The sequence below is a fragment of the Mya arenaria genome, chromosome 16, assembly GCF_026914265.1.
Source record: "Mya arenaria isolate MELC-2E11 chromosome 16, ASM2691426v1".
Lineage (NCBI taxonomy): Eukaryota > Metazoa > Mollusca > Bivalvia > Myida > Myidae > Mya > Mya arenaria.
This window is the reverse complement of record NC_069137.1, coordinates 16,474,748-16,492,627: the sequence shown is the minus strand read 5'-3', so window position 1 is coordinate 16,492,627 and position 17,880 is coordinate 16,474,748. Positions and strand designations below refer to the sequence as shown.

General features: G+C 33.2%; 1 protein-coding gene across 1 annotated transcript; it reads left to right on the top strand.

The window, feature by feature from the left end:
* The first annotated feature begins 2,422 nt into the window (after positions 1-2,422).
* On the top strand, positions 2,423-11,942 carry LOC128221096 (zinc finger protein 468-like). Its single transcript, XM_052929546.1, has 2 exons — positions 2,423-2,515; positions 8,562-11,942. Exon 2 carries the CDS (start codon positions 8,651-8,653, stop codon positions 9,254-9,256), a length of 606 nt encoding a protein of 201 aa, XP_052785506.1. The 5' UTR covers positions 2,423-2,515; positions 8,562-8,650; the 3' UTR covers positions 9,257-11,942.
* The last annotated feature ends 5,938 nt before the right edge of the window (positions 11,943-17,880 follow it).

The following is a 17,880-nucleotide window of genomic DNA, read 5'->3' as shown; positions in this document are numbered from 1 at the left end:
TAACCACATTGCGGTCCCCCTCTAGTCTACTAGGCCGTGTCCCCGCGACGAGCCTCAACACAATGAGGCAAAACATCAAAGACAGCGGCATGGATATCATGGCGGTTCCTCCTCCAGTAAACTAAGCTGTGTCTCCGCGACTGGCCACAATACAGTCAGGAAAATCATCAAAGACAATGGCATGGACCTGGAAGGCTGTTACGCTTACAATGAGTTTTTTGTTTTATTACACGATAAAGGCAAGAAGTATTGGTCAGAGCTCATCCTGGTATATTTTTTCAAATATTTGATTTAAACATATGCTATTGTTATATGCATTCTCATCTTAGTTATGTTTTGGGTCATTAGTTTGAATTTCTACATGTATTTAGTAGTCTGATTTATCAACGGTCGCATTAATAAATTCAGGAGCTGGAAAGGATGTGAACGCACTACTTGTTTGATGAGTTATATAAGTCGATATAAATTTGACTAAGATTTTACCTGCACTTAAATCTGACATGTCAATAACAAAGTTACACTTTACTTTGCAAAAATAACTGTATGAAAGAAATTACAGTTATTAATGATTGTAAATCGCAAGAAAACCTGGCCGGCTTCTCAGTAAAAATAAATATTTTTTAGTTTAATAAATTGAGACTTAAGCGCAAACGGTAAATATAAAAGTAATAAAATTAACAAATTGGACTCTTTTGCGGTTGTTACATTCTACAAGACATATAAAACTGGTTTCGTTAATACAGCCATCAAAGCCTTTATCTCTCAGAATGATCTTAATTTCTGTTTCGCTATATAAATTTTTGATGGATTACATTCTTCAATGTCTTAGTCTAACATTAAAAAACGTTAAAAGAACAAAAACAATAAGAAACCAATATATAATTTTTTGATGGATTACATGCGTCAATGTAGTCTAACATTAAATAAAACGTAAAAAAAAACACAATAAGAAACCAATATGGGGATCATCGCATGTATTTTACGTTTGGTTTAAGAATAGATACTTCTGGGACGTAAAAAACGTTTTTAAGCATGAGCCTTGTGCTGTTGTTCCATATTTTTCTGGTTTGTGATTGTTTGCTTTTGTATTCTGTTTTTTGGCGTTTAACCTGTATCATTTAACGAGGTTGATGTTTAAACTGTTTCTGTAGTTTCTCATATAAATATTAATAAGGAAACATCTGTAAGATTTGTTACACTAAATCCATTGTCTAGATCTTATACCATATTTTGTCCTACGATGGATGATAAGATTGCCCCTATTTGGTATATAAACAAGTGCACTATTACAAATCAGGCTAGGTAATAGCATAAATTCAGTTTCATGAACGTTTCATATAAAATTCAAAGTGTCAATTTGAAAACAAAGTTGCAATTTGAAAACAAAGTAATTTGGTATAAAAGTAGAAATCTATATTTTTAACAATTTAATAATATAAAAGTCTTCAAAGAAGGCAATAGCTTAAGGTTCATAACTTACGATTTAGCATGACACAACGTGTACGTATTATGAACGTACAATCGGAATTATTATAACTTATTGTTTTTAATATGCTCTGTTATAATTATTTCATCATTATTAGATTTTTTTCTTTCTGAGAGGGGGTGAGGGCGGGAGAGGGGGTCACTTAAAGACGGCTTTAAGTTGGCATTGGTAAGGACTATGTAAATTGAATATGATATTGCATTATTTATACGCCTTTATTATGGGAGATAAAACACACACGGTACAGATCAACAATCTTTTCAGTGACAATGTCCGTTTATGGACAAATATGTGAACTTTTTGGCTGTGGTATAAGTACAAATAATGACAGAGAAAATCTTGTTAAGTTTTTCAACTATGTCCAAATGGTAGGGTCGTATATATACACATATCATTATCTATGTAATCCAATCACGCGGATTGCAAGATCGTTGTCTTTGAATGATGTTAAACACAAAGCTTAAAGTGACATTCTTATTCAAAATCAATACATAAACATAAATTTTGAGTGATACACCTTTAACAAATTACTAAATAATGCATTTATGGAACATTTTAAATACTGATAACAAGATTGTAACCTTGTATTTAATAGCTGCAAACACAAACATATTAAATAATTGAAGAATGCTTAAAGATTTACTGTGATCTACTATAGATTCATAAGGTAGATATACCATGTTTTCTGCACCTTTCTTTCAAATTAAACTCGGTATCCTTCATAAGAACCATTGCTGTCGACATTTATTCATCCTGTTTGGTATATCAAAATATTTGTATCAATTGTGGTAATTTTATTTGGGTGTAAGAGTGCATCTTTAATAAATGTTATGATAATCGAATTTTTATCAACAGGGGAAGTAACCGTTCCAATAAATTCCATACACAAAACTCATAAAGTGTTGACTGCTCCATATATCTATTTTATTGTTGTCTGTTACCTTGTAATGGTGGATTGCGGCGAGTATAACATTTCTTTGCCTTAAAAGTTGTTCGAAGTTTTTAACCAATTCATCAGAACAGTTCTGTGTAAGTATCAAACACTAGATGGTCCATTCAGGCCCGGGGAAATAGGCATTGGAAACCATTATGTTTCTTAATTCTAACTGTAATCAGTCATTTCAGATGAAAATTTAACTACGAATATCAAAACGAAATCATTTTAGGATATTTAATCTTTACCGTATTTAAGTTTCGAAATATATTAAACCATTAATCAAGCTTTGTGTTTGATAAACAGTTTAGTTGAGTCAACTCCTATAAATATTGAAGATCTTCATAGAAATTTGCAAGCAAGAAGTTCTTGAAGTTGAAGTGCTTGCAAATATTCTATGAAGATCTTCCATATTTATAGGAGTTGACTTGAAGAACACACATGTCATGTTGAAAATCTAGTCCACCTTAATGGCTGTACACGAGTCTTTTGACGATTTTGTTTTACTATGGCAGACTTGTGACGTCCACCATCCCAGCAAAAAGTAGCGAACGGTCTTAGCGCAGAGAATCCTCGCGGCGACAATTTTGAAATTATTTACGTTACAAATTCAAATTTCTATGATAATATTATTGCCTACTATTAAACACATCTTTATTTATGTAATTATGCCAAAATACATGTTCAGATATCATAAACACTAACATGTGTCAATTGTTTATGAAGTATCCTGATATCTGTAAATCTGGGACAAATCTGACTGGCTGTGGTACATGTTTAACGGTATTCGTGACCCAGAATATATTTATGGGAAAATAACGACTCATATGACAAATTAAATCCAGATAAGATCATTGTCGTGTATATATTGAACAACTTTGTCCTTATTATTCAACATCGATGCATAATATTACTATATATTCATTCGTCCAGTGTTAAATGGTAGAGAGTTGTAGCTTAACAGGGATACATAAGAAATGTCAAAATAAAAAATAAAAGTATCCCTGATCGCTCATTATAAATGTAGCTAGTTGAAAATTGTATCGGATAACCTGAAGTTAAAGGAAGTGGAGCTACATAGAAACATGCTAGTTTTCAAGTAAGCCTGACCAACAGGGTTGTAGACTTAGCTGAGAATTAATTTCCAATTTTACATGTCAGTCGCCAGTTTACAAAATTCACGTATGAGGCTCCTTGCATATTTGAATCTCACTGAATGTTTTCCAGGGAATGATCATAGTAGTGGTTCTTCTGGAGTATATTCCCTAAATGGTTTTAATATCTGCTTTAAAAATAGTAAAGTGTGATCCATATGACTCATTGGGCAATTTTTGGTTTGCAATTTGCTATTTTACAAAATGATAACCATGGTTTATTCATTATAATTGGTTTTTGAATCCTTATTGGAGAAATGTATAAAGCAGCAACTCATTGTTATGTTACCGGTAGTTAAACTTAACTGTTTTGTTTCTTAATTTACTCAAGGTTTCCTATTTTCGGGCTTGTTTAAACTTCAGCATTATGGGCCGGGCTGCCAAAATAGCTAGCTGTTAAAAATGGTAACTTTGAACACTTTAACAGTGTCAAAATATGCACTGTTACACCTTTTTATGATTTAATTATATTAATTGTGGTCTATCATATGACCATTAGGGGAAATCTTAGTGAAAATACAATGTGTATCATCACATTTAAAAAGTTACAGTGAAACACATTTAAGAAGGGAAAACTGGTTAGATTGATAAAAAATGCTATTTGTTTATTACTGTACATTGACAAAGCTTTAAACAAGACTCAGTGATGGATGGATTACGTCATATAATACAAATGAATTGATAAACATGGTAAATATTTACATAACATAATGAGTAAATGTGCAAAAAATACTTCATTTGATACATATGAATTGATTAACATGGTAATTATTTTTTAAATCATAATAAATATATGAGCGAAACATGTTTCATATGATACATATAAATTGATAAACATGGTATTTTTTTCATAATTAATATATAAATCATAAAGTTTACTCTTGAAGCAAGGGCAGCGAGTCTTGCTATATGGTGTCCCTTTCTGTTGGATATTGCATTATTGTCTATTTTTAGTAACAAGGGAATATATTTTAAATTTTAATATTTCTTCAAAATAGTCACTTCTAAGGAAATTATTGTTCTTTTTATAGGTTTATAGGTTAAACTGATTATTATATCTCTTTATTTTCTAGATTTTTTTTTGATTTTTTTACTCAATGATGAATTGAATAATCAGACTTTTACATTGAACTACATGAATACCATTGTAAGCTACACTCTTATCTTTTGCGTGTAGAGTAAATACACCTTACATGGGTGCTTTTTAAAACCATGAGGCAAAAGTGTGACATAGGGGTTGAAAATTCAAACCCAGTTTTCATGATTGTCACCTATTTTACATGAAAGTAAATACTTCAAATTTCACAGAAATAGCTTTGAGAAAGTATCAGGAAATACAAATAAAAAAAATAGTTTAGTTTAAACATATTTATTTTACAACGATTGTGAAACAAGTTATTACAACATTATATTAATCACTCTCGTTGGCACGATTTTACGCGAGAGTGTGGTCTTGTGTTGTGGGGGAAAACGGAGAACCCGGAGAAAACCCACTTGTCCGGCTTGGTGACCACAAACCAAACTCACATGCGCCCAAGCCGGGAATCGAACCCGGGTCGCCTAGGTGAGAAGCGAGTGCGCTAACCACTGCACTAACCGGACAACCATAAAAAATATTTTGACCGTAAATCCAAATATTGTGAACATTCCTTACAATATGGGTGATTTATAAAAAGGTGTCTTATGGCAAGAACCAAGCATAAATCATATGAGTTTTCTGAATTATATAATCAGTTATTGGTACCTGTGTGTAGTCATGTGCATAATAACTCAGTTGTTGAAGAAAAATAAAAAAAATCAACACATTTTGTCTAAATTTGAAACCAAAAATAAATTGTTACCTCTAAAAGTTTTTGCTGTAATTAAAACAAGAATCAAACAAGGGAAAAATCTACATTAACCTCACCTTATGCATCTTTATAGACCACATACCATATTTCAAGAATGTATTGTAACTTACAATTGCCAAATTTTTCATTTCAAAATTGAACTATTTTTCGGTGCACAGGGGACACATATTGAAAGCCAATATAATATGCATTTATAATAACTTTTATGTTAATAAAATAACTATTTGTGATCAACCTAAGACATTTCTTTTTTTTTTTCTGGGAAATACCGCAGAATATCTTTTTATTGGAGAAATTATAGAAATCTGACAACAAGCAACCGAAAAGGTGCACAGGGGACATTTTGGGGTAATAAGTCATGCATCTGAGTTACGGACAAAATAATGTATTTAATAATAAAACAATGTTATTTATATAAAACTGGCAGGTTAAAGTTATTGAAATAACATAGTAATTTAATATAAATAGTGCTTAAATGGAATGGTAGTGTTCTCAATGTGAATTGAATATTCTTTCTTCTTTTTAAATGAATGGGAGTCCGTCATATGACATTAAAATTTGGGTAAGATAATACATAATTTTTTAATTGCAGTATGTTTTTTTAAAATGAGAAAGGGTTAAGTTACATAAAAAACAATAACAAACTACTATATATCATTCAGTTTCAAAAAATAAAACACATTTGAATAAACGTCTTCATGTAAAATGTCACACTTTTTGGGGTGCACAGGGGACAAATTGAGCAACATATTCTTACCCAACTTTTTTCCTGATTGAGCCATCCATTTGAAACTCAACAATTTTTGTGACAAGATTGATTGGCCCATAATGTGCTTGCAAACACTTTCCAAAAGTGTAAGAAATAAAAGTTATATAAAAGAAAAAGCCTCATTATTTGAAAAGCACCAATATACACAATAATTTAATTTTGATGTAGAGAAGGGAAGCTATGTCGTGTAAGATGGAAGAATAAAACTGTTATTTGAAACTGAAAATTGTGTAGTATTATCATATCCTTAGAGTTTAAGGCAATTTCTTTAATAATTTTATTCGATGGTGCACTGTCCGTCGTTCGTGTGTCTGTACTTAACACAATTGCTTGTGAACATCAAATTATGCCCCTGTGGTCAAAACTGGCCATGCCCTGAGGTTTTCTGTGGACTTTAATACGATATTCTTGAAAATCTTCTTGTCTGAAACCGCTAGGCACAGCCCTTAAATACGTGTTTCTAGCATCATATAGTTTACCAAATTATAGCCCTTGGGTCAAAGCCGTTCCAACCCCTTTCAATCTATTGTCTTATTTTTGAAGCGACAGCGACCATGTTCACAATTCTGTAAACAAATTACAATTGTGCTTTGATGACCTTGACTGTGACCTACTTTCTGATTTTTGAAGCTACAGCAATGACATTTGGACCATGTGTAGAGTTTTGTAAACAAAAATCAATATTGTCCTCGGATGACCTTGACTATGACATTTTGACGTACTTTCTTATTTTTGGAGCTACAGCAATGAACTTTGGTCCATTTGTAGAATTTTTAAAATAAATATCAATGGTTTCCTCGGATGACCTGGACTGTGACCTTATGGCGTACTTACTTATTTTTGAAGCTTGAGCAATGAAATTGGAACTTTGTGTACATTTTTGAAAATTAATATCACTGTTGTCCTATGATGACCTTGTCTGTGATCTTTTAACCTACTTTTTTATTTTAAAGGCTAAAACAATAAAATACGTACAGTTTTGAAAACAAATATCAAAGCTGTGTTTCTATGACCTTAACTTTTTGACCTACTTTCTTATTTTTGAAGTCTCTGTTATGACATTTCGAGCATGTTTACAGTTATGAAAACAATAATTATGGGAATTTATGTAAATTGCACATGACTGTGTATATGACTTTTCTTTACATTCATTATTAACAATTCTGTGCTACAGTTTTCATTTTATGTAATAAAATCAAGAGTTGTTATCCAATGGTTAACAATTCTGCGTTAAAGTTTTCATTTTATGTAATAAAATCAAGAGTTGTTTTCCAATGGTTAACAATTCTGGGTTAAACGTGGTCAGACGGCTTGTCTACATTATATCTTGCATTTTTTTTTAATATGGGTTACCCGAGTCAAAATCTAGGTCACTAGGTCAAAGTTTAGGGAAAATATTTCCACGTCATAAATTCAACATTTTTTTTCATATTTTGACGAAACTTGGTCAGAATATTTGTCTGCATAATATATTGCTTAGTTTTTATATCGGTCATCCCGGGTTAAATTCTAGGTCACTAGGTCAAATCTTAGGAAAAAAAAATCCACGTCATCAATTCATTTTTTGTCAAATCTTTCTGAAACTTGGTCAGAATATTTGTCTGCATAATATCTTGAAAGTTCTTTAATATGGGTCATCCCCGGTCAAAATCTAGGTCTCAAACTCAAATCTTAGGAGAAAGAATCCCACGGTCATAAAAATTCATTAATTTTTGTCAAATCTTTATGAAACTTGGTCAGAATATTTGTCTACATGTCGTTATAAACATTTGTGAATATGGGTCACCTCAGATCAAAAAGTAGGTCACTAGGTCAAATCTAAGGAAATATTTTCTCGATGTCATAAAAAAATCTCAAATCTCATGGAACTTTTACATTTTTTTTTCTCCAAGATATCTTAGTCACATTCAAGTATAATAGAATTTAAGCAAAAATTACAGATTTTTTCTGCACGATATTGATTTTTTTCCCAATTTTCATGACATTTGGTTACTTGACATACACACACACACATACACACACACACGCACACACGCTTTTACACTGGCACGGTCTTTTTGGTTAAAATACTAGGTCACTAGCTCAAATCCTAGGTTTGCAAAATTGCATCGTCAAATAAAAAACATGGCTTTAATGCGACATTGCCGCATTGGTGTCTTGTTAATATATAAAACACCGCTTTTAACTAGTTTGTTTAATTCTATACAAACAATTCACTGTAACCATTTTCAGTTTAATGATTATTTGATTATTTGAAAACCTGTATAATATTTACGGGAATTGAGTTACTGTATACGTTCCGAATAATTGATTTGGCTTGTTGAAACACTACTGTTGATTGGAGTTACACATATGTTTGTATTTCCAGATTCACATGGAACTGCACACAGGAGAGGAGCCATACAAACGCAAGGTCTGTGGGGCTCATTTATCCCGGAACTTGGTTTAAAGCGTCACATGGAAGAACATTTAGTAGAGAAACCATATAAATGTGGTATGTGTGATGCTGCTTTTTCTCTAAAATGTGTTTTAATGGAACATCTTAGAATACACACAGGAGAGAAGGCATACAAGTGTGATGAGTGTGATGCTGCATTCTCTCAGAAAGGTAATTTACAATCGCATATACGGAAACACACTGGAGAGAAGCCATACTCGTGTGAGTTGTGTGATGCTGCTTTCCCTCGGAATTCTGCTTTACGGAGACATGTTAGAATACACACTGGAGAAAAGCCATACTTGTGTGAGGTGTGTCAAGCTGCTTTCTCCCAGAAAACTGATTTACATAAACATATAAGAATTCACACAGGAGAGAAGCCATTTAAGTGTAAGATATGCGCTTCCGCTTTCTCTCGTAATGGTTGTTTACAACAACATATAAGCAAACATACAGGGGATAAGCCATATCAGTGTGAGGTATGTGATACTGCTTTCTCCCGGAAAGGTCATTTACAACAACACATGAAAACACACACAGGAGAGAAGCCATACAAGTGCAAGGTGTGTGCTGCTGCTTACACTCGGAATGGTCAATTACAAAAACATATAAGAAAACATACATGAGATAAATCATGAAAGTGTGAGGTGTATGCTCCTGCTACAAGTGTAGTCCAAACTACATAGCTGGCCATTAGCATTTTTCAAATGAATCAATATCAATATAAGTTCACTTGTGTATCAGTAAAGCATAGACTTGTTATATTCGACAAACTTATTGCTCCAATTTTGAATAATACAGGAGTGGTTTTGGGTTTTGTCCAAGGTAATGCAGTTGAAAGAGTTCATCTATAATTCTGCAAACGTCTACTCGGCGTCCAAAAGACATACAGACTGACTTCATTTTCGAAGAATTTAATAGGACGATTAAGCTTTTAAACGATTATATATATAAATAAAATTAAATATTGGTTAAAACTGTTGTATACAGATAATAATAATAAGTGCATAAAAAAGGTTTATATTATGCCTAAAAATGACGTGGAACGGAATGCAAACAAACCGAATTGGTGTTCACTTACTTAAGACCGTCATTATAGTTTAGGTTTATTTGATGCATTGCTTTATCAAGAAATAGGTGATGTTTAATTAGTTTTGTCATTAATAAAACACCGACTGTAAGATAATTATTCTGGATTGACATGGAAGACTTCATGCATCCACTAGAGCTAGATTTTAGGTCAATGTGTCAAGTTTTAGACTTCAGCCTTACCTCGAAATATTGAATCTTACAGAGTGTCGTTAGTCTATGTCTAAATTGCGGCTATCCTCTCACAGATTAAGCATTGTAACAGGTAGATGGAATAGACCGCAATCAAAACCATTAACCGAACGTCAATGTACCATTTGTAATTCAATAGAAGACGGTACCATTTTGTTTTAGAGTGCACATTGTAAACTGAACTCAGAGTTAATTATTTTATTTTGAAAAATGTTAGTGTGTATATTTTTAAAGCATTTTGATTAAGAAACACTACGTTATATTCCATGGAATTTGTATAGGTTTGTTGTAATTGTCATTTATTTGTTTGTTAAGAATTACACAGTAACTGAATGAAGAACTCTTACGAAGACAGAGATTAAGTGTAAACTATTAGTGCACCTAAGGCTATCTATATCACCATAGTAATGTATTCATTACTATAATTTAAATATATAATTCTTTTTGCAATTGTGTTGACTGTGTTATTGCTGATTTTGCCGCCATTGTATACATACATGTTTACCAAATGGGTCTATGACCTTCTTGGAAATAAATGTTCTCTTCTGTTCTTTATTTAAGGATACACACATCGGAGAGAAATTTGCTGGCATATTACTGCCGTAAGAAAACATAAAAATCAACAAGATCCTTTAGAATGCATAAACCATAATTCTGAAACGTCCTGTCAATTTAACTTTATTATTAGACGATATAATTATAAATACATGCTACCTTTTATTACTGTTCAAGACTAACATGTAATCTTGGTATGCTTTGGGAATTCCACTGAATAAGTAATTTAAAAACTTTTAAACTAGATAAGAATTGTGGAACCAATAAAGTCAGTTATATTTACATGTATTCTAGATTCAGGCAGTAAAAGGGTTTGTTAATTCCACTAAATTAGTAACTACAACATGTATTTCAATGTAAAACTAGTTACGGTTCGTGGAACCAGTAATATATAAATGCTTTCCAGTTTTTGGCAGTAACATGAAATCTGATAATTGTTTGCGAATTTCAATAAGTAAGTATACCAGTTAACTTAACAAAATCCTTCTAGAAGCCAAAACTGCATTTATAGGTAAATGGTACCACAAAGATTTGGGTTTAGTACGTGGTCAACATTAAACAAATCGTCAGCGTTATTAGTTCGTCTTACTGTAGTATTATACAACCATAGAGAAGCCATACAGCTGTGATGTATGTTATTTTGTGTTCTCTACGAATTGTTACTTACAGAAACACAAGCATACACTAGGAATGCTTGGAATTATTTTAGTTTCCCTACTCTTTCGGGCGGTTTTTTTTTGGGGGGGGGGGGCGCCACCAGTATGTTGTCCGCTGAATTACTTAAGAAGCTTTTGTCCATTCATTATTATTTTTTTCTCAGAAAGTGTGTTGGCATACTGTCTTATCAAGATAACCGGCCATATGGCCTTTGTCACCCAGAGTTAACGCCCTTAGTTATAGATTTGTTAATGAACTTAAAATGGTCTTGTCCTATCAATTATTCTTCACACTTTTTCCAAATCATCACTAGATTTGGTCAGAATATGTAAGGACAGGATAACACTTTACTGGTTCAAAAGTTGTTGGCGATATAAGCGTTCATGGAGCACCTTTGTTCTGCTGTCTTTGTATTTAATTTCAGTAAATTGGAACAGTTTTCTGTGAAATACAACAACCGGTATGTACAGCTCACCTAGCTGAGCCCTCGGTCCTACCCTTACCAGTAAGACCATATGATCAAGTTTACTTAGATGACCAAAAAGAAACCCTGACAATAGTCATTGGGTTTTATTCGTCTTCATGTTTGCCTCATAAGAAATTTAACGGCAATTCACTGGGATTTGGCCAACCTCACAGAAATATTAATGTATAATTATTGGTATTGCGTATTCTACAAAGGTATGTCTTAACCACATTAGTCGAATCTCATTATGAATTAACGTTAAAGACACCAATGTATTTTTACTTGCATTTCATTGTAGCTTTGTGATTTCTTTGTTTTTCTAAGAAAAGATGAAAATAAAAAGTTACAAGCGGTGTCTTTCCTTTTATTGTGTCGCCTGACTAGGCATAGGGTTTACTTTTGTCGGCGGTGGCGACGTGGCAGTGGCGGTCGCGTCCCATTTTCACTTGTCCGGGGCATATCTCGCAAACTATTAGTGGCATCAACTTGAAAATTCATACGTAGATAGATCTCATTGAGAACAATTGCATAGCATAAGAACTGTTACTCTTGCTTCCATATTTTCAGAGAAATTGCCCCTTGTTTATTTCCGTGCTTATAGTTTTGTCAGGGGCATATCTTGTAGAATATAAGAGTTATCAACTTGAAACTTTATATGTAGATAGATCTCATGGAGAGCAAGTGCAGTGCACAAGACCTGTAACTCTTGCATCTATATGTTTAGAGTTATTGGCCTTTGTTAATTTTCAAGCTTAAATTTTGTCAGGGGCATATATCGTAAACTATAATAGGTATCAACCTGACACTTAATAGGTAGATAGATCTCATTGAGGGCAAGTGCATAGCACAAGAACTGTTGCTCTTGCTTCCATATTTTCAGTGTAATTGCCCCTTGTTAATTTCCTGCTTAAAGTTTTGTCCGGGGCATATCTTGTAGAATATAAGAGTTATCAACTTGAAACTTCATATGTTAATAGATCGCATGGAGGGCAAGTCCAGTGCACAAGAACCGTAACTCTTGCATCTATATGTTAAGAGTTATTGGCATTTGTTAATTTGCAAGCTTAAATTTTGTCAGGGGCATATGTCGTAAAATATAATAGGTATCAACCTGAAACTTAATAGGTAGATAGATCTCATTGAGGGCAACTGCAGAGCACAAGAACTGTTACTCTTGCTTCCATATTTTCAGAGTTATTGCCCTTTGTTAATTTTCGTTGTTAAATTTTATCCGGCTTTAAGCTGTAACCTTCAGTTCAAATGCCACCTACACTTGAAAGTTAAATGGCAACACCATTGTCTATAAATGAATACAATGCTAAACTAACAGTTACAATGTCGACAGTAAATAATTCGTCAGGGGACATATCCGACTCGCGGAGTTCTAGTTTTAGGAGATATGACCCACTGAAGGTTGTTTTCAGTTAGCTATTTTGCTGATCAAGTTCACTGATACAATTACATTCGGAGCTCCTCGGCCATTTTAATCGAGAACAACCTCTGATGTATGCCGGTACATCAGTTGAAGTAGTTTGTAAATTGTTGAATTATATCATAAATTAAATGTAGTGTTTTAAACTTTTATTCATTGATCTAAGTTTAAATTGATTGCCAGTGAAATGTATTATTTCAAACATAATTAAGATTCCCAAGAGATAAGTCATAAAGTTTAATGCTAAATAAAATTTCTACGCGATCAACTTGCAGCGGACTAAAACGTACCGCTTTTTGAGTATGTAAACCGTCCAAATACATCCGACGTTGTTTTCGATAAAAATGGCCGAGGAGCTCAGAAAGATAAAATTACAGCGAGTTTTTTTGTTCTGATAATGTTATTACTAACTATTTTTGTTATTTTACCTCTTATTTTATTTCGATAATTATTAAATATCTAAATATTATATATATTATATAAATAAAACTAATGCATACCGGAAATAAAACCGCTATGTATATATATAATGAAATTATGCTTCCCGGTATATGTTTTGTGTAATGTGCACAATGCATGTTACGTTTTGTCAATTTACTATTATGAATATAATATTTAAGCGGACGTTATGTTAAATGTTGAAATTGTTTATAATTGAAACCATGTTGATGAAATAAACACTTATCATTTTATCTTCACATGAACTGTCTTGTATTTATAAATATAGCCATGTAAATATAAAAGACAACTTTCTGGGTTGTTGAAATAATTATAAACTGTTTTCGTTACCAATTGCGAATCATTGCAGACAGTTAAACACTGTTTTTTTATCAATTGCGAAGCATTGCAGACATGGATTGCTTGGTCGAGCGATGTCCGCGCCGGCGTCAGGATTTTGTTTCATTTCAATAACTTTTGTACAAACCCATTTTTGTATCATACCCTTTATTAAAACCGTAAAAGCCATTGAATATTAAAATTTTACTTACATATAACGGTTCATGTAAATTGATATGAAACCTAGAAAAATGTTTAAGGGTAAATAAGTAATAAATTGTGCTCCGGTCACCATGATTGGTATTGTTATGCAGCAAGCAACAATCGAATGGATACTTGAAGCAAACAACACTGTATGTGCTGTGCGTGCGGCATTCATGGCAGAAGATGTATCTACACACCGAGTATGCTAAATGTAAAATTAGACGGAATCAAGATCTCTTTATGCCTTCATATCTACCATTCTCTGGTTCTTTTTATATACTTATACCTAAGTTCGCCCGAAATTTAAGTCTCATTTATCTCATTTTGTTTCTGAGAGTTTAATACAGTTTATAAGTGTTGATTTCGTCACGACGGTCGAGCACAATATAAAGCAAAAAAACAAGTTATCGACATTCGATGTTCACCAGTGATTTATGCAGACAAAACTTGACAGCCCACACAGGTAGCACTTAATTGGATAAATTTTACCAGTCATTTCTTCTATCTTTCCTTTTTCGCTTGACCTTAATGAGACGTTTGAAACTGCCCCAATAATACATGTATATCAAAACCTAGCATACAAGTTATCGTCCTCGGATTTTACCAGCTATTTAAACGGACAGAAATTCACAGCCCAACCACATAGGTAGCATTTCGTGAAGATAATGTTAATAAGTAGATCATTCACTGACATTTCTATCTTTCCTTTTCCACTTGCCCTTAAATTAATATTTAAGACACTTGAAACTGCGATAAACATTTTTTGAAGTTTAGAAAGACGTGGAAAATGCATGTACACAATCGAGGATCAAGTTTAAAATAGCTTTACAGATAAAATAAGTAGCAACGAATGAAATTTTATTTGTGTTAGAAATGACATAACGTTAAAGGGGGACAATATAAGTTAATGCAAAATCAAAAATGCATGATTATGTATAACTCATTTGAATTAAATGATCAGAACAATAAAAATGAAAAACATGAGTTGTGTGTAGATAAAATACCTTGTAGTTTGGCGCTTTTGAGTGTAGAATCCGTGGCCGCATAGCAATTAGGTTTTTATAAAGCTTATTATTTTATCTGCACACAATTCGAAATTAAACCCAGTTTAAAGAAACATTTCAAAACATGACAGGACCTGTGTTGCTCGATTGATATTTCGACATGTATTTTTATCTGACACTATTTATGCGAAAAACTACAGAAACAAGCGCAGTAGCAAAATGTTTAAACATTAATCCGGTTTAATGGCACTGGGTAAACGCCAAAGATATAAAACATAAAAACAAAATATCACAAACAAGAAACATAGATCTAAGAACAGCACAAAACTCCACAAACAGCACATTGCATACACACTCATATTTTTTCTAAGTATTGCCACCTCGTTTATAGAAAGGTTGCAGAACATTGCCAAAAAGCTATATTAGGGACCACCTTAAATCAACATAACAAACTTGGATGTTAGATCCTGGCATATTAAATGCGGTCTAAAAACTCATAAGTGATTAATAATTCAGTAATATAAATTGTATGAATGAAATCAACACTGAGTGATTAGAAAAATGTACTACAACCTTGGTATAAAAAAGGTCTTCAACATGGCTAAGATTATGTAAACTAAAGACTACCGTTCTCAGTCTTTGTAAAACTGTAAATTATGACAACATTTAATGTATGTGCGGGGCGACTTTTTACAGCTTCCACACGGCACTCACAAAACTGCTGTAAATATCAGTAATTATGCGAAAAGCTACAGAAACAAGCTCAGTAGAAAAAAAAGTTTAACATAAACCCGTTTTAATGACAATAGGTAAACGCCAAAGACATCGAACATAAAAAACAAAAAATCACCAACAAAAAACATAGATCAAAGAACAGCACAAAACTCCACAAACAGCACATTGCATACATACTCATAATTTTTTGTAAGAATAGCCACCTCGTTTATAGAAACGTTGCAGAACATTGTCAAAAAGCTTTATTAGGGACCACCTAAAATCAACGTAACAAACTTGAGTGTAAGATCCTGGTATATTAAATGCGGTCTAAAAACTCAAAAGTGCTAAAGTTGTTTGAAAGACCAACTCAGCTAGTTTTCAATATTTTATAGAATATCTTCATTATTTAAAAAAACAAACATCAATAACTCCCAAGCTTTTGTTATATAGTTCAGTCTTAGGCATTTTAACACGAAACACATATATGTTTTGTCAACTCCTTATTATCACAAAACGTGTCATAATGGATGTTTGCGATACTCCCTTTAATGAGGGTTCATCAAAGCTACTTAAATTTAGCACTATGGAAGACTCCTTTAAACTGTCAAAATGCTATTCAGAATCTCAATATTGACAAAGCTGTTTTACATAGCTTTTAATCTTGTTTAATAACAAAACCATACATCCTCTGTAGACCATCGTCTGAGATGAGCTACTTATGCTCCGCGGCTGATTTACCCTGTCTGTAGTCCCTTTGACACTGACTTCGATGCATTGTTTTATGTTTATTCCTTGCTTCAAAATTAAAATTAAAATGTAAATAAAATGATTTAAATCATCTCATAGAAGATTTTCAAATACGGCTGTGAAATTCTTGCTTCGTAGGGAGTCCTGAAACGGATTCACCGCTGACTAAGTGCATAGTTTTGTTTTCGCAGAATCTTTATCTTCCCACATTTGGTTGTTTGTGTCGTCTGTAAAATAAGCGAAACTTTCAGAGGATGGCTTTTTTGTTTATACGGAGGTGATCTTTGTGATGTTAAAGTTTCGTTATCACGTATATGTATTGTTTCCATCGTTTGGACCGTTCAAAATGTACTTCGTTTTTGTGCTTGTTTTTTCTAGGTTATTATCAATTACTTATATTACATTTCTTATTTTATGCATACTAAACTATTAATTATTAAACTATTTTGTTGGTTGTACAGAGAGAAATGACCTGAAAAAGGTTTCAAAAGCCATATACTTTAGCGCGTACACTCGAAGATAGTAGGATTTTTTTCTTTAATATGACCTATTATCAGTTATGTAAAACTTAAAACATATGGCCATATTCGATCGGTTCATGTCCGGTTAATCAAGGCTCCAAACTTAGGCATTCAAACATTTATGTCAGCATGTTAAATTTATTTATTTATATTTCATTGTGTTTGTAAATGGGCCTTTTAAACCATTTTCAACATGGGACGTAACCGCTGCGAGGAACTCCATAGACACAGCTCATAAAGTGTTGACTGCTCCATACAAACATTTTATTGTTGTCTGTTACCGAGTAGAGTAGTTGTTGTAGTCTCCGCCTTCTGTAGTCATCTATCACTGTAGAGTAGTTGTTGTAGTCTCCGCCTTCTGCAGTCCTCTATCACTGTAGAGTAGCTGTTGTAGTCTCCGCCTTCTGCAGTCCTCTATCACTGTAGAGTAGTTGTTGAAGTCTCCGCTTTCTGTAGTCCTCTATCACTGTAGAGTAGTTGTTGTAGTCTCCGCCGTCTGTAGTCCTCTATCACTGAAGAGTAGTTGTTGTAGTCTCCGCCTTCTGTACTCCTCTATCACTGTAGAGTAGTTGTTGTAGTCTCCGCCTTCTGTAGTCCTCTATCACTGTAGAGTAGCTGATGTAGTCTCCGCCTTCTGTAGTCCTATATCACTGTAGAGTAGTTGTTGTAGTCTCCGCCTTCTGCAGTCCTCTATCACTGTAGAGTAGTTGATGTAGTCTCCGCCGTCTGCAGTCCTCTATCCCTGTAGAGTAGTTGTTGTAGTCTCCGCCTTCTGCAGTCCTCTATCACTGTAGAGTAGTTGTTGTAGTCTTCGCATTCTGCAGTCCTCTATCACTGTAGAGTAGTTGTTGTAGTCTCCGCCTTCTGAAGTCCTCTATCACTGTAGAGT